This window comes from Hyperolius riggenbachi, chromosome 3 (assembly GCF_040937935.1).
Source record: "Hyperolius riggenbachi isolate aHypRig1 chromosome 3, aHypRig1.pri, whole genome shotgun sequence".
NCBI lineage: Eukaryota > Metazoa > Chordata > Amphibia > Anura > Hyperoliidae > Hyperolius > Hyperolius riggenbachi.
In genome coordinates, this window is record NC_090648.1 from 96,209,443 (window position 1) to 96,230,048 (window position 20,606).

The 20,606-nt window shown below is 45.7% G+C and overlaps 1 protein-coding gene across 2 annotated transcripts; it reads right to left on the reverse strand.

Moving 5' to 3' along the window:
- Nucleotides 1-880: 880 nt before the first annotated feature.
- On the reverse strand, nt 881-20,444 carry LOC137562858 (zinc finger protein 271-like). Of its 2 annotated transcripts, none has more exons than XM_068274625.1 (4): nt 20,397-20,444; nt 14,604-14,686; nt 10,981-11,071; nt 881-3,827 (listed from the first exon to the last, which is right to left on the reverse strand). In XM_068274625.1, the coding sequence occupies exons 2-4, from the start codon at nt 14,667-14,669 to the stop codon at nt 2,239-2,241; spliced, it is 1,746 nt and encodes a 581-aa protein (XP_068130726.1). In that variant the 5' UTR covers nt 14,670-14,686; nt 20,397-20,444; the 3' UTR covers nt 881-2,238. The 2 variants fall into 2 exon arrangements, with proteins under 2 accessions (XP_068130726.1, XP_068130727.1); XM_068274626.1 differs by lacking the exon at nt 20,397-20,444 and adding an exon at nt 20,310-20,354.
- Between the last annotated feature and the right edge of the window lie 162 nt (nt 20,445-20,606).

Sequence of the window (20,606 nt, forward strand, 5' to 3'; positions counted from 1 at the left end):
ATACTGCATACATATCCTACAGTGGATGGATAGTGTAATGGTTAAAATAAATGGGAACTGATATAAAAAAAAATAAAAATAAAAAAAAAGGTGCGGGAAGGCTCTATAGGACCCAGAGCTTTCCCTCTCCTAAGGTAAGTATCTGGTTTATTTTTTTTTTTATATTAATTCCTATTGATATTATGCAGCGGCTGTTGGAGAGATACGTAGAGGGCGCACTTCTCTTACGCCAGACTGGCTCAGACTGACGTCAGTGACGGGTCCCGGTTTCAGTGCTGCAGACATCGAAGGACGGCGGCGTGGGAGTGATCCATGCGGATGGGGCTGGAGGAAGCCCCAGGTATGTATAAATCTTTTTCTTTGTCTGAGCTCTGGTACACTTTAAAGAGACTCTGTAACATCAAAAACATCCCCTGGGGGGTACTCACCTCGGGTGGGGGAAGCCTCCGGATCCTAATGAGGCTTCCCACGCCGTCCTCGGTCCCACGGGGGTCTCGCTGCAGCCCTCCGGACAGCCGGTGACAGACCCGATTGTCCAATTCAATATTTACCTTTGCTGGCTCCAGCGGGGGCGCTGTGGCTGCTTTCAGCTCCGAACTACACGGAAATACCCGATCTCAGTCGGGTCCGCTCTACTGCGCAGGCGCCGGAAACTTGCGCCTGCGCAGTAGAGCAGACCCGACGGCGATCGGGTATTTCCGCCTACTTCGGAGCGCCTGCGCAGGAGCCGGGAAGGTAAATAATGACGTCATCTTGTACGGAGGGCCGCAGTGAGACCCCTGAGGGACGGAGGTCGGCGTGGGAAGCCTCATTAGGATCCTGAGGCTTCCCCCACCCGAGGTGAGTACCCCCCAGGGGACGTTTTGACGTTACAGGTTCTCTTTAAATCCTCTTCGAATTTCATTTTTTCGCTGTAATAGGACTTTTCTTTTAGATAAATAATAATTACTTGCTTTCCATATTAAACCTGTAAACCCCCTACTAGACAGAACTATATATAGCAGCATATCAATTCATATAAAAATAGACATTAACACCAATAAACTGCATAATACTTAATATCAACATAATACTTCGGTCTGCCACACTACTTCGGTCTGGATACACACTAAGAGAGGTTTGGCGCTTCCCAGTGTAAAAAGGACTGAACAGTCGCATTTGTGTGAGGAGAAAAGATGGATGCCACTTCACCATGACGTCTGTGGTGGATAATCCATGAATGCAGCAAAAACGACAAATCACAGAAGAGAACATTAATACATGGAGCGTGAGTGATCTGTGGTTCACACGTCCAGAGGCCTCATTCTCACTTCCATGCTGCCGACAACCAACTATGGTATCTTGTAGAGCAGAGTTCCCCAACCCTATCCTCGAGGCCGACCAACAGTGCATGTCATGCAGAAAACCACAAACCTGCACAGGTGACGTAATTAGTGTCTCAGCAGAACTGATTAACTACCTCTGTGGATTTCCACAAAACATGCCCTGTTGGTGGGTCTTGAGGACAGAGTTGGGGAACACTGTAAGGACAACCGGAGTCCCTTGGCACGTAACACACGGTGACCAGAGACCACCACTGAAATGTTTAGCTTCGAGTTCTACCCGATGAAATGTAAGGGGAAAGCTCTATTTATCTCACTGCTGGTCAGTGTGCCCACATTTCCTATTAAATGACAGCAAGTGAAGTCCTGGAAACAAGAAGAGTTGGGGTTCCGGGTTTTCTGTTAGAAGGCAACTGAAGTGAAAACAATTTGGAGGCTGCCATATTTATTTTCTTTTAAACAATACCAGTTGCCTGGCAGCTCTGCTGATCTATTTGGCTGCAGTAGTGTCCGAATCACACCAGAAACAAGCATGCAGCTAAACTGGTCAGATATGACAATAATGTCAGAAACACGTAATCTGCTGCATGCTTGTTCAGGGCTATGGCTAAAAGTATTAGAGGTAGAGGATGAGCAGTGCAGCCAGGCAACTGGTATTGCTTAAAAGGAAATAAATATGACAGCCTCCATACCACTCTCACTTTAGTTGTCCTTTAAGTTTGCACAATATGCAGTATTGATTTGCAAGTTTCTGGTTGTTCTTCAGAAGATTATCTAGTACATATACTGTATTTATGTCAGGGTGGCAAATCCCTAAATTAAAAATGATGACCTCTGCTTTAAAACATTTGTCTCTAGCTTAGTTACGCTATCCTTAATTCACACCTTTACTTCTACTTAATTTTCTATGAAGGACTCAGGCTGTCCAGAGTCCGTCATGATTGCTACCATGGCTGGACACCTGTTCCTCCCTCTGATGGATTCTCTGATGTTTAATGAGAGTGGAGCAGTCAGTAAAGCTCCTCCCACACTCAGTACATGTATAGCGTTTCTCCCCAGTGTGGATTCTTTGGTGTTTCACCAGGGTGGAGCTATCAGTGAAGCACTTTCCACACACTTTGCAGGAGTATGGACGCTCTCCGGTGTGAATTCTTTGGTGTTTGATCAAGGTAGAGTTATCAATGAAGCATTTTCCACAGCAGGTGCATGTGTAGGGCCTTTCCCCAGTGTGGATTCTTTGGTGTTTCACCAGGGTAGAGCTGTCACTGAAACTTTTGCCACATTCTGTGCAGGGGAACGGTTTCTCTCCAGTGTGAAAGCGTTGATGGACCACCAGGTGGGAATTGCACGAGAAGCATTTGCCACATACTAGGCAAGCATAAGGTTTTTCGCCGGTGTGAGTCCTCTGGTGTTTCACCAGGGTGGAACGTGCGGCAAAGTTCCTGCCGCACAAAATGCAGGAAAACGGCTTCTCGCCAGTGTGAGTGCGCTGGTGCTTGACCAGAGATGAGCTGTCAATGAAGCACTTGCCGCACTGAGAACATCCAAATGGCCTTTCACCGGTGTGAGTCCTCTGGTGCTTCACCATGGCCGACTTCTTTGTGTAGCGGTTTCCGCACGTGTGGCACACGAACGGTTTCTCCCCTGTATGAATCCGCTGATGTATCACCAGGGTGGAGCTGTCGGTGAAAGTCTTGCCGCAATCCCGACACATAAACGGCCTCTCACCGGTGTGAGTTCTCTGGTGCACGATGAGGTGTGAGTTGCAGGAATAGGTTTTGCCGCATTCCTTGCAGGCATATGGTTTCTCCCCAGTGTGGCTCCTCCTGTGGACTACGAGGGTGGAGTTCTCGGTGAACCTCTTCCCACAGTCTGTACACTGGAAAGACTTCTCACCACTATGGATCCTCTGGTGTTTGACCAGGTTTGACCGGTCAGTGAAGCTCTTCCCACACTCCAAACAGGTGAAAGATTTTTCTCGGGTGTGTATACGGTAGTGTTTTACCAGATTCGACCGGTCAGTGAAGCTTTTACCACAGACTGTGCAAGAGAATGGCTTTTCTCCAGTGTGGATCCTCTCGTGTTTCACCAAAGAAGGCCGATCGGTGAAACACTTCTCACAATAAGAACAAGCAAAGGGTTTCTCTCCAGCGTGGATTCTCTGGTGGATGACCAGGTGTGAGTTGTAGGAAAAAGCCTTTCCACACACGCCACAGACGTGGGGCTTTCCAACGGTGTGCGTCTTCTGATGCTTCACAAATCGAGCACGATCTGTGAAACTTTTCCCACAGTCGATGCACAGGTAGGTTGTCATCTCCACCACTTTGCTCGTTTTAGTGTCCATGGCGTTGAAGATGCTGTAGCAGTTCTCCACCATTCTCGCATAAGGCACTTCTGAGCGGTCCTGTAAATTGTAGACATACCTTCCTGCTGGTATCTTCTCTATTTCTGTAGGCATTTTGGATGTCGTACAAGGCTCCCCATTTTCAATTATCATCACAAAGCCTGTAGAAAAATAGATAGGCAGCCATTATAGATTTACACTGTACAACATGAAGTGGGGGTTTCACCTTCAGCTGTACGGTATTGGGCAACTTCCCCAGGCTATGGTAGACTCATTACTTCGAAGTCATCTCCAGCAATACCATAGCAGAAAGAGAACGGTTGTCTTCCCTCGGCAACATGCTGCTGTTAGCCACAATCAGCCACCAGGAAGCATCACCTTACAGCTGAAAGCTTAAAGCGGAACTGTAGATTCAAATTAAACACATTGTTTCACTTACCTGGGGCTTCTGCAAGTCCCCAGCAGCTGTCCTGTCCCGTGCCGAGTCTCCACGAGTCTCCGTTCCCCCGCCGCTCCGTTCTGTACCTCGACTTGTAAGTCGATGCCAGCGCAGCCCTGCCAAGCATATCCTTTCTTCGCGTTCCCCTCTGCAATAGCGGGGCACGCGAAGAAAGGATACGCGTGGCCAGAGCCGCGCAGGCGCAGTGGCCCGGCGGCGAAACCGAAAGTAGCTGGCGGTTTTGCCGCATGGAGAACGGAGGCTTGTTGAGGAGTGGCGCGGGACAGAACGGCTGCTGGGGGCTTGGGGAAGCCCCAGGTAAGTGAAACAATGTGTTTAATAGGAATCTACAGTTCCGCTTTAAAAGGACCACTATTGCGAAAAATTTAAAAATCTAAAATACATGTGTACACATACTTGTAAGTAGTACATTTCTCCCAGAGTAAAATGCAATATAAATTACTTTTCTCCTATGTTCCTGTCATTTACAGTAGGCAAAAAGATTTGACAGACCTGAAAGGTTTTGGACTAGTCCATCTCCTCACAGGGATTTCCAGTTATTCTTTACAAAAGCACTCCCCGGAAAAGATCTATGGTTAGATGCCAGCCTGTCTACCTGCTCGGTGCTCGCTTGCACACTACTGTGGCAGTTGGACTGAGCAATTGCTGTTCAGGTGGTGCTCTTGATAATGAAGAAAACCCTGACAATATCTCATGAGGAGATGGACTAGTCCAAAACCTGTCAGATTTTAATAGCTTACTGTAAGAGATAGGCACATAGGAAAAAAATAAATTCACAGTGCATTTTACTTAGGAACAAATGATTATTTCATACATATGTAAACAACAAGTGTCAGCGCCAAGGCAGAAGGCGACCGCAGCCGAGAAGGACAATGTCCAAAAGTTCACACAAGCAATGAATATATAAAGTCAGCGCAGGTATATAGTAATACAGCTTTCGTCATTTTCTGGTATACAGGATCTTCGAACAAAAAGGTAAAGAAGCAAGGCTTACCAGATTCCAACAACCCTCATTATAAGGTTGTAAACGAGTTTGATAGATGGTCCGCAGAACTTTCAAATGGTGTCGTTTCACCAGCGATGTTGCACACCACAGATTCCTCCGGAATATATTAGATATCCTGAGGTCGCAGAGACTCGCCAAAGAGGAGTCGGGGCCCGTGCACTGGGAACCCCGAAAAAGGTTTTCTCCCCTGATGACGCAAGATTGCGAAACCGGTCGGGAAGGCGACAGGCGGCACCATTTTAGTTGAGGTCTTCTATTGACCATTTTATGCGCGCTACTTTTTCGGGGTTCCCAGTGCACGGGCCCCGACTCCTCTTTGGCGAGTACCAACACAGGTAATGATTATCTAGCAAAAATTGAACCCACACATATATGGTACAAATGAATATATACAACTTTATTAGACAATCCAATTAAAAACAGATAAAACTGAATATAAAATCTCCCGATTAAAACCAAGAGTAATTGGTATTCCAGCTAATTGGTATTCCAGCTCAGTCCAATCATATCAGGCATTGGTAGCCTTAACGAGCATTGCAGTCAATTTATTGACTTTTTCTTGCAACCCCATGTAACAGCTTTGTCATCTTATATCAGAGACACAGGAGATTTACTGTGCCGCATTGATAATCTGGAAGTACAGCAGGAAACTCTCCTTGTGACCTGTGATGTGGAATCTTTATATTCTAATATCGACCACACACAGGGTCTTATGGCAGTTAAATATTTTCTTGAGATGGGGAGCACCATGGAACGTGGTCTTCAGGCATTTATATTGGATCTGTTGGATTATGTGATGAGGAACAACTTCTTCTTGTTTGACAGACAGTTTTATCTCCAGAGGAGGGGCGTAGCCATGGGGATCAAGTGTGCCCCATCGGTGGCGAACCTCTTTCTGGGGTGGTGGGAGAGGGAGATTGTGTGGGCGGCGTCGATGGAGCGGTATCACCCCTATATTTTGGGGTGGTATCGCTTCATCGACGACCTGCTCATACTTTGGCATGGACCCAGGGATGACTGTTTGGCATTTTTGGAGGAACTAAATACAAATAATTTGAACATCAAGTTGACACATACCATTTCTGATGAGAGGGTTGACTTTCTGGACGTTAGGATCTATAAAGGTCCAGACTATAGATTACAAACCACTATCTATAGGAAGCCCACTGCGACAAACAGCCTCTTGGAGTATGGATCACACCACACGACAAATCTTAAGAAGAACATTCCGGTTGGGCAGTTCATCAGGCTTAAGAGGAACTGCTCAACAGCTGAAGCCTTTGAGACTGAAAGCCAAGTGTTAAAGAAACGATTCAAGGACCGGGGGTATCCTAGAAAATGTGTGGAGCAGGCTCTCAGGCGAGCCAGAGCAACACCACGTAACAGCCTTCTCTCTGCCAGGCCTAAAAAATGCGATACCCTGACAAGATTGATCACGCAGTATAATACTGCGTGGCCCCACTTGTATGATATACTGGGCAAGCATTGGGGTATCCTTCAGAATGACCCAGTTTTGAGGAATTGTATCACCAATTACCCAAGCATCACAGCCAGGAGAGCTCCCACAATAAAGAACATTGTGAGTAAAAGCCACTTCCGGATGGAGAACTACCAGACCGGTATAAGGGGTAACTACAAATGTGGAAAGTGCTCTATCTGTCCTCTAATGAGAGTCAGTAAGAAATTTTTGAGTAATGTCACTGGACAAGAATTTGACATTAGGCAGTTTATCAACTGCCAGACAAGTGGTGTAATTTATGTACTCCAGTGTCCATGTGGAAAACAGTATGTGGGCCAGACAAAAAATCAACTCAAATCACGGATACAAAAGCACGTGTCCACTGCTAAACTGGCTGAACGGGATAGGGCTGATAATAAAAACTTAACATCAGTAGCAGAACATGCTTTGCTCTTTCATGGTGGTAGTTTGGAGGATTGGACATGTACTGGTATTGAGAGGATTTTTCATAATGAGAGGGGTGGTGATATTGTCTTAAGATTGCTGAGGAGTGAATTAAAGTGGATACATAAATTACGAACCAAACAACCTCGGGGCCTTAATGAAGACACAAATTTTGCGTGTTTTCTAGGAGTTTAATTTATGATCCTATTAACGATATGGCTTTTTTTTGATCTTTCTATTCTAGGTTTTGTGATCTTTGATTTATTGTCGTGGGTGCTTGGCACATTCTTCCAAAAGAGAAGATAGGTAAGTGACATAGGATTTTACATTACCCCCCTTTTTTTCACCCCTATTTTGTACTTTAGGGGAATGGCTTTGTGTGGGGGATTCATCTTTTGGCACAGGCCCTGGTTCTTTTTTCTGGATTTAGGGCCTGCGCAAACGGGTAGATTTTTTGGTCTTTTTCACTGTTCCACTCTTCTCTGTGCATTGATGGGGTTTGGTTTTTTCCATCTCCTGACACACCCCAAGGAGACCCCCTTACAACAATGTTAATTACCCTCTCCCTCCTTTTTCGATCCGATTGAGGTGAGCAATCGGTGACATTTGTGTGTTTTGTTTTTTGTTTTTTGTGTCTGTTCTGATTCCTGACTCCCTCACACTATCTAACCCATTCTGAGGTCCTGATTGGGGTAAGCAATCATGGACATCTGTAGATATGACCTTCTTTCTCCCTTCTGGAACCGTTTTGGTTTTGATTTATCTTTATTCATTTACATGTCATTTGTTTCCTTCCTAGTTTTGTATACGTTTTGGCCTTTTTGGATTTTATATATTTCTAACCACCATGCACTGGATGGGATACAGGATTTTGAACAGATTTTGGATAAAGACGGGATGAAGATTGTAGAATTCCTTTGAAAGATGAAATTCCTGTGTGGTGCTCTTTCTCTTTCAGCCACTAGATGGCAGCATTGTCATGTTTATCTTGTTTATTTACGTATGTGTCGTTCCAGATTATTGTAGTATGAATCATATAATTTTGTGATTACTTGACATATGAATTATGTATTGTACACATATATGGGCAGGTTATATTTACACATTATTTAGCCCTCGGAGCTTCCCTTCTCATAGCGCATGCGTAGTTAAATTATTTTTAGGACCTGGATGCTCACTATCACGTGACCCAGGTCCTTGGTGACACGAGTGGTATGCGCCCATTGGTCTGCATGCCGCTCGGCAGTCACGTGCACGGCCGTGCACGTCATAACGGAGCTCCGTATTTAACTCAGCCAATCCCAGCACTGAGCAGCCTCTTCTGAAGCAGCAGATCAGCTGCGACCGCGTCAGGCGTGTTTCCTCTCCCGGCTTCCAGCCCACACAGCTCCGGTAAGGGCACTCTTTTACACTGGATACACTTGATCTTTTTCTTCCCTCAGGTTTTTTCAGCCGGTTTTGTGACACTCACGGGTTCTGTGTGTGGGGTGATGTGCATGCGCACCCCCAGTTCTCTTATCTGGGGCTGGGTATGCACGCTGCCGCACGCAGGGGACCTTCACTGCACATGTTTGTTTGTGTTTTTGGTTTATATATTCAACACTAGGCACTTTATGGGACACATGTATTTACTTACTAGTCTTTTTGTGATGCTTACAGATATGAATTGTTAGTTGATGGATATCTGATTTTAGTGTATCCCTCTATATGATGCACTTTTTTGCACTCAGCACTTACATGCACTAATGAGTAGTGTCTTTCCGTGAATGTCTATCTACTGTACATTTGTTTCTTATATATTTTTTATAATCAATTGTGCTGAGCTGGAATACCAATTACTCTTGGTTTTAATCGGGAGATTTTATATTCAGTTTTATCTGTTTTTAATTGGATTGTCTAATAAAGTTGTATATATTCATTTGTACCATATATGTGTGGGTTCAATTTTTGCTAGATAATCATTACCTGTGTTGGTACTTTTCTTGAGTATAGTGTTAGTTCTTTTCCAATCAGGTGACTTATTTTGTTGCTGTATATTGGGGTATATAGCCCCTATCGCTCCCTTCTCTTTTTTGTTTCCTCTTTGGCGAGTCTCTGCGACCTCAGGATATCTAATATATTCCGGAGGAATCTGTGGTGTGCAACATCGCTGGTGAAACGACACCATTTGAAAGTTCTGCGGACCATCTATCAAACTCGTTTACAACCTTATAATGTGGGTTGTTGGAATCTGGTAAGCCTTGCTTCTTTACCTTTTTGTTCGAAGATCCTGTATACCAGAAAATGACGAAAGCTGTATTACTATAGACCTGCGCTGACTTTATATATTCATTTCATACATATGCACTTAAAATTATACAAGTTTTCGCAATAGTGGTACTTTAAAACTAAAATGCCTTCAAAGTCTAATTCTAATACGACGTGTCCATCCACCCCTTACCCCAATTAGGAAAAAGATGTGACCAGCAAACCCAATACATCCCGAATACTCGACTACAGAGGTCATGCAGATACTATGCATTCCTTTTAACTGCAATCCAAGTAGATCACAAATACTGCAGCAAGGTGTGGACTGACAACCCTTTTCCCGAATATGCTGGCTTTATAAGTTTAAAGTAAACCTGAAGCGACCCTTCCTGGTCCTCTCTCCTCATTCCAGCCATTTCCTCCCAGTAAAGTTATTTGACCGACAAGATGAATACATCTTTGGCCATCCTGAGGCAGGCTTTGGAAAGACAAGCTGCTCTGTACTGTGCTAGGGCAGATTTGCACGTGCGCAGTACGGAGACATTCTTCTTCAGAAGTACTCAGGGGCTAGAATACTTCTGTCTGTAAACACAGTCGGGTGCAAATATTGAACAGGTGACAGCAATGGAACGACAGGATGGAGAGAGGACCAAGAGGGCTCTATGGGATCCAGAGCTTTCCTCCCACATAGGTAAGTATCTAACTTAAAGCAAAATTCTTCACTTCGTGTTTGCTTTAAATGGACTTAGACTTTTCAAAATATCCTCTTCTTTTCTCTATATCTCTTTTAAAGGCCCAAAAATAAATGTAGTTTTACGCACCTGGTGCTTCTTCCAGCCCCTAGAAGTCATTCGGGTCCCTCGCTGCAGCTTCAGTCCTCTCCAAGGTCCCGCTGGAAGTCTCTAAGGATCGCCAAATCCCCGTTGGGTTGGCATCACCTGCGCATGCGAGCGCTCACGTGTGAACACACTCACGTCATCGGGATCCTTAGAGGCTGCCAGCGGGACCCTGGAGAGGACTAGAGCTGCGGCGAGGGACCCAAATTACTTCTAGGGGCTGTAAGAAGCACCAGGTAAGTAAAACTACTTTTGGCCTCGTTTAAGTCCTTTAAGCTTTGCCTTACATCTGTGCCTTGCCTCTCCTTCTCATTAATGGCCTGAAGACTCCCTCGGATGCTCAGGCCATGGACAATAGGTGCTTTCCCCACGGCCTCTCCTTATTAGATAATAGGTGGATAAGTTGCATCATGTTAAATAATGTTCTTGTACCACAATATTTGTGTAATAATGGATCGCTATTATGTAGTACACATAGGTACTAGAATATAGATCCGCTTATAGTTGTTGTTCCTTCTCGTCATGTTCTCTTTTTCTATCCTATACATATATATGTGTCTGCCAGCACGTATTCCGTAAGGAGTCCTTGGGCAAAACTCTTTATCACTGCCGGGTAACCCTATTGATCGAGCCCTTAGTGGCTGCACCCCTCAAGCATTTGAGTCCAACTGGAGAAAAGCACTAAACAATTGTTGGGAAATATATTACAAAAAAATCCAAAAATGAATAAAATGTTAAAAACTAAAAAGACACAAATTAGTTTTCAGTATGATGGATTGTTTTAGGTGAATACATTGTAAATGCACCATCCCTCTATACACCTGAATGAATACACCCCTCCCAGCGCGTGCCTGCGGTTTACCTTCAGTGGATTCTTCGTCGGACATCGCAGTGTTTAGTTTGCCATTTTCAGACTCTGAAAAAGCGTCATCTTCATAATACATCCCAGGGATCTAAAGAGGAAAGATAGAATGTCTTGGTGGCTGGCTTTTGAGAAAAAGCATTGGGTGGATTGGAAAGCAAGGCACACAGCAAAAATTAGGGGCTAGCTCTCATTTCATAACGGTGGCGTAGTGGTTAGCGCTCTTGCCTTGCAGCGCTGGGTCCCTGGTTCGAATCCCAGCAAGGTCAACATTTGCAAGGAGTTTGTATGTTCTCCCCGTGTCTGCGTGGGTTTCCTCCAGGTACTCTGGTTTCCTCCCACATCCCAAAAACATACTTCCCCCTAAAAATTGGCCCTAGACTACAATACAGGCACTACACAATACATACATAGACATAGTACTATGGTAGGGATTAGATTGTGAGCCCTTCAGAGGGACAGTTAAGTGACAAGACAATATATACTCTGTACAGCGCTGCGGACTATGTCAGCGCTATATAAATACTAAATAATAATGATAATAACTAGCGCTGCAAATGCAGCTGAGACAGCTGATCTCAAAGGACAACGGAAGCGACAGAGGTATGGAGGCTGTCATATTTATTTCCTTTTAAGCAATACCAGTTGTCTGGCTATCTGGATTCACTGCCTCTAATACATTTAGCCATTGACCCTGAACAAGCATGCAGCAGATCAGGTGTTTTTGACAGTCAGGTATGACAAGATTAGCTGCATGCTTGTTCTGGTGTTATTCAGCCACTACTGCAGCCAAATAGATCAGCAGGGCTGCCAGGAAACTGGTATTGTTTAAAAGGTAATAAATATGGCAGCCTCCATATTCTTCTCACTTTCGTTGTCCTTTAACAAAATTTGCACTGATATTTGCTTCAGGTTATACCTACCACATCTGTCAGGTTTATATTGCAGATGTTATACCATTTTTTTTATTTCTAGGGCCTTTTTCTAGTAGCTGCATTTGGATCAGATTTTAAGATCGCACTCGATTTAAGAGCGCACAAGGAAATCGTAGTGCATAAAATCCGGCCCAGCGTCAGCCCCTTCAGATTAGTGTTGGACTAAATCACTTTGATCATCGCAGACCCCAAGCTCTGCCACGCCACATCAGTTCAATATTCCATTGGCGCATTTGGGTTTGTCACCAGGGGCTCTGTTGCCTGAACTATACCGGCATGGCGTCACCCTATGTGGATCAAAGTGTCCGACACTTTAATCCCCTCCAGCACCACACTGCACTGTCTAATTACGCTGGCATGTGTGCAAAGGGAAGGAGCTACAGAACGCAAGCTGGCACTGGCCCCGTCCCCGAAAATGGGTCGCCACCTTGCTTTAGATCGAGGAGGTAGAGGCCCTTTGGATCCATATTGCTGCAGAAAGTTCTGGAAAGGGTCAAATAGAGTTTATACCTGTGAACTGCAAATCTATCTTCTACACAATTACAAGTAGCTGTGTAATTTAGCCATGTGTAAGGCTCAGTCAGAGCGAGTCAGGCAAAAACGGTGCTGGAAATGTTGGCGCACCAGGAGCCACCATAGGCCATAATGTGAATTACAGCTATAGCGGTGCTCAGTCAGGATCTCAAATTCAGGTCAATGTCAAATTAGTATCAGTTTTACTGAAGATCAGCTGTGAGTTGGCAAGTCTGTCATCCATTCAAATTAAGACTGACGTCTAGTCATCCCTAGTTTCCTATTCCCTTGTATGGCCGTGACATGAACTGAATGCCATCAGTCCAAACAATGTGTAGCAAGCACCTATGGTGGACCGAGGAAAAAGTGAGACGTGCTCTCCACTCCAGTCACCTGTGCACTACAGGTATCTTCACAAATAGCCGTTCCAATGAGTCAGCACCGTCTTCAATAAATAAGCTCTTTTATTAGTATCAAAGTATCATTAAAAATCTGAATGCCACCAGAGCATAGCCTGAAGTTAAAGGGAACCTTAACTGAACGGGGGGTAAAGAGTTTCAATTACCTGGGGCTCTGGAATCCTCCTGCCCTCGCTGTCACTTAGTTTCGTTTTTGACGACTCACCAGTCGGCCGGCCATTTGTATTATTGGGCGCATTCCCTACTGCAATTAGCGCTGTTGTGGACCGCAACGCGTACAAAAATACGAGTTGCCGCATATCTACGCGTGCGGAATGCAGCAACGCGTATTTTTGCGGTCCGCAACAGCGCTAATTGTAGTAGGGAATGCGTCCAATAATACGCATGGCGGCCGGCCGACTGGTGAGTCGTCAAAAACGAAACTAAGTGACAGCGGGGGAACGGAGGATTCCAGAGCGGCTCCAATTGCACAGGACTGCTGCAGGGGGGCTGGTAATAGCCCCAGGTAAGTGAAACTCTTTACCCCCCGTTCAGTTAAGGTTCCCTTTAAAGGACAAGTGAAGTGAGAGGGATATGGAGGCTGCCATATTTATTTCCTTTTAAACAATACCTGTTGCTTGACAGCCCTGCTGGTCTATTTGGCTGCAGTAGTGTCTGAATATCACCAGAAACAAGCATGCAGCCAATCCAGTGAGATGTGACAATAATGTCAGAAACATCTGATCTGCTGCATGATCATTCAGGATCTATGGCTAAAAGTATTAGAGGCAGAAAATCAGCAGGGCAGCCAGGCAACTGGTATTGCTTAAAATGAAATAAATATGGGAGCCTCCATATCCCTTTAGCTTCAGTCGTCCTTTAACCACTTCAGGATCACAGGTTTTCTTCCCTTAAAACCAAAACAACTTTTACATTTCAGCGCTCCTCCCATTCATTCACTGATAACTTTATTGCTACTCATCACATGTGAATGATCTATAGGTTGTTTTTTTCGCCACAAATTAGGCTTTTCAAGGGTGATATTTTATTTTAGTAATAATGTTATTCTCTATGCATTTTAAAAAGAAAAAAGAGAAAAAAATGAAAAGATACACTATTTCTATATTTCCAACCATAAAAAAAAAGCAAGGGAGGCTAGGATTAGATCAGGGTTGATCAGGGTTAATCAGGGTTGATCAGGGGTATATAGTCCTGGTATATTTATTTATAAGTCCTGGTATATTTATAAAATCCTCTAGGTGGCAGTCAGAATACAAGAAAAGAAGATCCAGTTACCTTGTAATCCTCTCAGGAGTGATTACAAGGTAACTGTATCTTCTTAAGTGCTGGCAACATTGTTTGTAAACCTCACAAATGAATGAGCACTGCTATTGGCTTATAGCAGTGCTCATTCATGGTTACAGGCATCTGATTGGTGATGGGAGTAATTACTCCCATTCATCAATCCCACCCAGAGATAAATGAAGCTGGTGCACGCGCATGTGCACGCACGGGGGCGCGTGCACGCGCGCGATCGTGTCCGCACAGCACAATAGCGGCAGGGGCGTTTATCAACGCCCCTGATCCGCTCATTAAGTCAATAGGGGCGTAGTTATGCGTCTGGGAAATCCGAAAGTGGTTAAAGTCTATTTAAACTAGCTGTTCATCTCATGCTGATGTTTTTCTGTTGTGTTTTATGTCATTGTATATACTGTATATTTTGCATCCTCCAACCTGGTCCATGTTCTGTGTACTTTACAAAAGATACACTACTCACCTCGCTATTGTCACCTGAGCGATCAGATGCTGGCTCCTCAGCAGGGCTGGGCTCACTATCTGACATCTTTAACTTGTAAAATGCTGCATAATATAAAAAAAAAAATGAAAGACATCAGACATTTCCATTTAACCACAGGCTTACCCCCGTCCCCCTCCCCCCTCCCCCCCAGTGACCAGGCAATTTTTTTTAAATGTTGGGTTTTAAGTAACAAGTGAATCCCCCCTTTTCTCCCCACCAACACAGCTTTCTGTTGGTGGGCTCTGATTACTCCTGCGATGTGTTTCTTTTTTTTTATTATAAATTTGTCTATTTTTATATATAATTTTTTTCCCCCAGCCCTCCTTCCCTCCGCCAGCCAATGACAGCGAAAGGCTGTCATAGGCATCAGCCTATGAGAGCTGATCGCTCCTGAGCCGCTCCAGGGGACAGCCGAGTGACACAATGCCGTAGATCGCAGCGCTGTACACTGCAAATAGATGGCAGTTTCGCCGTCTAACAGTCTCCTAGCGGTGATAGCCACTGAAAGATGACGGAGCTGAGCTCCGTCATTTAAGCGGGGATGCGCATGCTTTGGCGTGCACGATCTCCTGCAAAACCCCGCCCCCAGTCCCTGCCACCCTCCCGACGCCGATCGGCGTTAGGCGGTCGGGAGGGGGTTAAAGTGTACCTGAGAGGTTTCAAACAGAAGCTTGCTCCAGCCCGATGCAGACCATGGTCTCCCTCGCTGTCCTCCCCAATGTCCTGTAGTAAGCTCCTGTATATTGGCCAGTCACGCTCAGTCGTGCATGCGTGCCCCAGCCTCACGTGCACTCGTATTGTGCTCCTGTAGCCAGGAGTGTTCTGCGCCACAAGATGCTTCCGGCCACGGATGCATGGCAGGGTTGCGCGTGTGGCCAGAACGCGCATGCGCAGTGAAGCACAGGCTGGCTACTTAACTATAGTTCACCACAGGACATCAGAGCAGATGGGGAGGACGGCAAGGGAGCATATGGTCTGCATAGGGCTGACGGAAGTTCCAGGTAAGTATAAATGCTTCTGTTTGAAACCTCTCAGGTTTCCTTTCAAATTCCATGTAAAGCTGTCACATGCAAGCTTTGCTCAAGGTGATAAAGCTATGTCTAGCTGTCAAGCTGGTTTCTAAAACCTTGGAATTTGGCTTTGAGGCAGGGAAAACACTAAGCAGAAACGCTAGCGTTGCGGAAAACGCACTTAATGCAAGTCAATGGGCTGCATGTAAAAATGCATATACTTGCATTTTGCAATGTGGGTTTTTAAAAACGCTGGTTTTGTTGCATATTTTTCAAAAAACGCACATAATGAAAGTCAATAGTGACACAGAGGTATTGCGTTTTAGTTTAATGATGTATTTCCGCTTCCTATTGACTTCCTAGTGATTTGCATAAAATGCAAACGCATTAAAATGCATGCAAAATGCAAGAAATATGCATGTCCGGGGGAACAAATGAAAACGCACATGACAGAAAACGCGACCGTGCACACACTGCCAAGTGTGTTCCCAGCCTGAGGTATAAATTTCATGATAACATAAAACCTCACAAATGGTAAAATAGCGGATTTAGGCTCCCAGTAGAGCATTGTGTTGGAAAATATAATCGCAATTATGCTGTTTTGGTATGTGTGCACATAGACACATAAGCAGTGAGGTGCAACAGCATCCATTGCTATTATTATTTAGTATGTATATAGCGCCCACATCTTCTGCAGCACTGTAGAGAATAAATTGCCTTGTCAGTTAACCTCCCTGCCGTTCTAAAAATGTGCTGCGCACGGCAGGGAGGGTGTTTTTTCGCATTTTTTTTTTTAGCATGTAGCTAGCTACATGCTTCCCCCCTCCCTGCGGCGTCCCCCCGTATGCGCCGATCGCGCGCATATGCCCATCCGGAAATCCCATTCTGAATGGGATTTCCATGAGGGCTTCCCCCGTCGCCATGGCGATGGGCGTGATGACGTCAGACGTCGTGACGTCAGAGGGAGTCCCGATCCACCCCTCAGCGCTGCCTGGCACTGATTGGCCAGGCAGCGCACGGGTCTCGCTGGGGGGGGTCACCCTCTGATGCGGCGGTTAGCGGCGAATCGGCGGCGATCGTAAGTGACACGCTGCTAGCATAGTGCTATCTGCGTGTATAAAAAAAATTATGCAAATCAACCCAGCAGGGCCTGAGGAATCCTCCGCGGCAGGTTACCCCGAGCTGAGCTCGGGATAACCGTCAAGGAGGTTAACGTGGCTCGCAATCTAATTCCTACTAGTCAAATGTCTATATTATGTAGTGTATGTATTGTAGTCTAGGGCGAATTTAGGGGGAAGCCAATTAACCTTTCTGTATGTTTTAGGAGGAAACCCAGGTAGACTTGGGGAGAACATCAGAATCAGAATTTATTTCGCCAAGCACGGTTGGACCGTGCCCGGAATTGGATTTGGCACATAATTTGGCACAGAGATAGTAATACAACAGACAAGATGCTACAGAGTAGTACAACAGAACAAAAGCAATGCAACAGAACAGGAGTAATACAACATATGCAGTAGCGCGATTGCAGGTCTAGCAGGAATAGCAGTGTGTGACAGAAGATAATAGTCCTAGTACAACCAGGCAAGGCGGTACACAAGAGCGGCCGCAGCCGAAGTCAGGTATTAGTCCGTAGGCGGCAGCGGGGTGGGGGGGTCAGTGGAATGGGCAGAGTTCAAGAGTCTAAGGGCTGTGGGGAAAAAAAGTGTTCATGCGCCTGGTAGTCTTAGCAGGGATGGACCGGAACCTCCGGCCTAGTTTGAGACGGCTGAAAAAACTGTGACCAGGGTGAGAGGGGTGGCCCACAATTTTCAGTGCTCTATTACGCAGTCTGGTGTTGTAGATGAGATCTAGAGGGGGGAGGGGTTTTCCAATAATCCTCTCCGCTGAGCTGATGACCCTCTGGAGTTTATATCTGTCGCTGGCGGTGCAGCTAGCGAACCAGACCAGAATGGATGAACAGAGGACCGACTCGATTGTAGCAGAGTAGAAGGACCTCAGAAGTTCATGGGCCATACCAAACTTCTTTAGTTGGCGAAGAAAGAAGAGTCTTTGTTGTGCCTTCCTCTGGGTTGCAGTAGTGTTTGCCCTCCAGGTCAGGTCATCAGAGATGGTTGTACCCAGGAGGCGAACGCTGGGAACCCTAGTGACCTCAGTGCCCTCAATATATATTGGGGGAGGAATACTGGCGTGCTTCCTGAAATCAATGACCATCTCCACTGTTTTGGCAGTGTTAAGAACTAGCCCATTCTCATTGCACCAATTGCAGATTCTGTCTACCTCCTTGCGGTAAGCCTGCTCATCGTTCTCACTAACAAGGCCAACAATTGTGGTGTCGTCCGCAAATTTGATGATTTTGACAGAGTCATCTGTGGATATGCAGTTATTCGTGTATAGAGAAAACAGAAATGGTGACAAGACGCAGCCCTGAGGGGCTCCAATGTTGGTCACTCTGGGTCTGGAGAATATGTTGCCCAGCTTAAACCTGGAACCTGTTCGAGAGGAAGTCTATGATCCAGAGGCCAAGGGTTGGATGGACATTTAGCTCTGTGAGATTGTCATGCAGAATCCGGGGACAGATGGTATTAAAGGCCGAGCTGAAGTCCAGGAGAAGAATTCTAGAGTAAGGCCTGGTGCACACCAAAAACCGCTAGCAGATCCGCAAAATGCTAGCAGATTTTGAAACGCTTTTTCTTATTTTTCTGCAGCGTTTCAGCTAGCGTTTTGCGGTTTTGTGTAGCGGTTTTGGTGTAGTAGATTTCATGTATTGTTACAGTAAAGCTGTTACTGAACAGCTACTGTAACAAAAAACGCCTGGCAAACCGCTCTGAAGTGCCGTTTTTCAGAGCGGTTTGCGTTTTTCCTATACTTAACATTGAGGCAGAAACGCATCCGCAATCCAAAATCTGCTGCAGCCCGGGAGTATGCGTTTCTGCAAAACGCCACCCGCTCTGGTGTGCACCACCCCATTGAAATGCATTACCCTAGCAGATCCGCACCCGCAAGCAGATCGCAAACCGCAGCGGAAACGCTCCGGTGTGCACTAGGCCTACGAGTTCGGCCTGTCGAGGTAGTCAGTGATAAACTCCAGGCCGATGTTAATAGCATCGTCAGTGGACCTGTTTGCCCTGTACGCGAACTGGAGAGGGTCCAGTCGGTCCAGGGTAGCGTTCTTGAGCAGCGCCAGGACCACTCTTTCAAAGGTCTTCATGACCACTGATGTTAGCGCCACGGGCCTGAAGTTGTTTAGGTCAGAAGCCCCGGGCTTTTTCGGGACAGGAATGATGATGGATGCCTTGAAGCAAGTAGGGACTTTCCCTTCGGTTAAGGACCTGGCAAAGATGGAGGTCAGGACGGGGGCCAGCTGACGTGAGCAGGACTTCAGACATGCAGGTGACACACCATCAGGGACCGATGCTTTCCTGGCATTCAAGGAAGACAACATACAAACTCCCTGCAGATAGTGCCCTGGCTGGGATACGAACCAGGAAACCAGTGCTGCAAGATGAGAGCTCTAACCACTATGCCACCATCGCGCCATTGCTATAACGCAATGTATGCAGTGCAGTATCACTTAAGGCCCTTTTCGACTAGAGGCGATTGCGATGCTGAATCGCAAAATCGCAAATCGCTAGTGATTTTAATATCGCTAGGGTTTGCTACACAACATAGGAATCGTGGTCTGCAATTTTCACTACCGCGTTTCTTTTTTACTAAAGCGTAATCGCACCGCGGATCGATTTTTGTCGCGATTCTGCTATGCAGTGCATTGCATAGCAAAATCGCAATCGCTGGGAAAAATTAGGACTTTTCTGAATCCCAAACGCTAGCAATTGCTAGTGGAAAAGGGCCCATAAAGTGTATTTTAACAGTTGCAGTGAAGCATACTTTCTATGTACAGTATGCGTCATAATGCGCCATGCAACTTTTCTCTTCCCTTGCAATCCTGTATTTGCCGCATGTATAGTGAAATGCTCCACAGTGAACCTAGCATTATGACCAATGTTTTTAATTGCTTTTCTTAAGACAGCATTCAAGCCTTGTTCACATTGCGTTCCGATCGCGTTAGCGTTGGGCATTTTTGCAATTCCTGGCGCTTTTTGTTAAAAGCACTTTTCTAAGCGCTTTTCCAGAGCGTTTTTTTAATTCACTCCCTGACGCAAGTCAGGAAGTGAACTCTGACCCGGAAAAGAAAAAATACAATGTATTTATTCATAAAAACTCGAAAGCAATCGCTGCACAAAGCGATTTTGTGAGCGTCTTTCCTATACCTTCCATTGAGGCGGAATCGCCCCGAAAATGGTCCATGCAGCGCTTTTCAGATCAGAAAGCGAACGGAATGCCCCAATCTGAACGAAAGCAAAGGAAAGCATGGTGTAAGGCGCTTTCAGGGCAATTTTGAAAAAAACGCCAGCACTTGAAAAAGCGCCTCTATAGTGAACGAGCCCTCACAGATGATTGAAACATAACTGTTCTGGGAAAGCAGAGAAAGTTATTAGCTATGGCTTCCAGACGTAACAGAAGGGGAAAAAGCATCCATAATCTGCCACTGTCCCTGAAAAATCTGGAATTGGCACCTATACATCTTATACATTCTGCATTCAGGGAAAGTCTGTATTTGTTGTAAGTAAAGTATGGGAATATAATAATGCAATTAACTATGTAGAACAATGACCAGGAGAGACTGGAGCGTTATCTCTCCAAATACCAGACAGCACTGATCAGCCATCACCCTCAACAATCCGCTTTATTTATCCCTTACCTGATCCAGCCCGCTGCCTTTGTGTGCAGAGGGGTGATGGGAGTGGCCGGAAACATGCACTGCAATTGGCTGCTGGCTCGCATGTCGTCACCGTGCAAGTGCTTCTCGCGGGATCCGTAGTCCTTTGCCTGGAGCAGAGATTGAAAATCTGGTCTCTCATTGGCAGGATAGCGCCTGCGCGCCCCTGCAGGACTTCATTTCCCAGCGTGC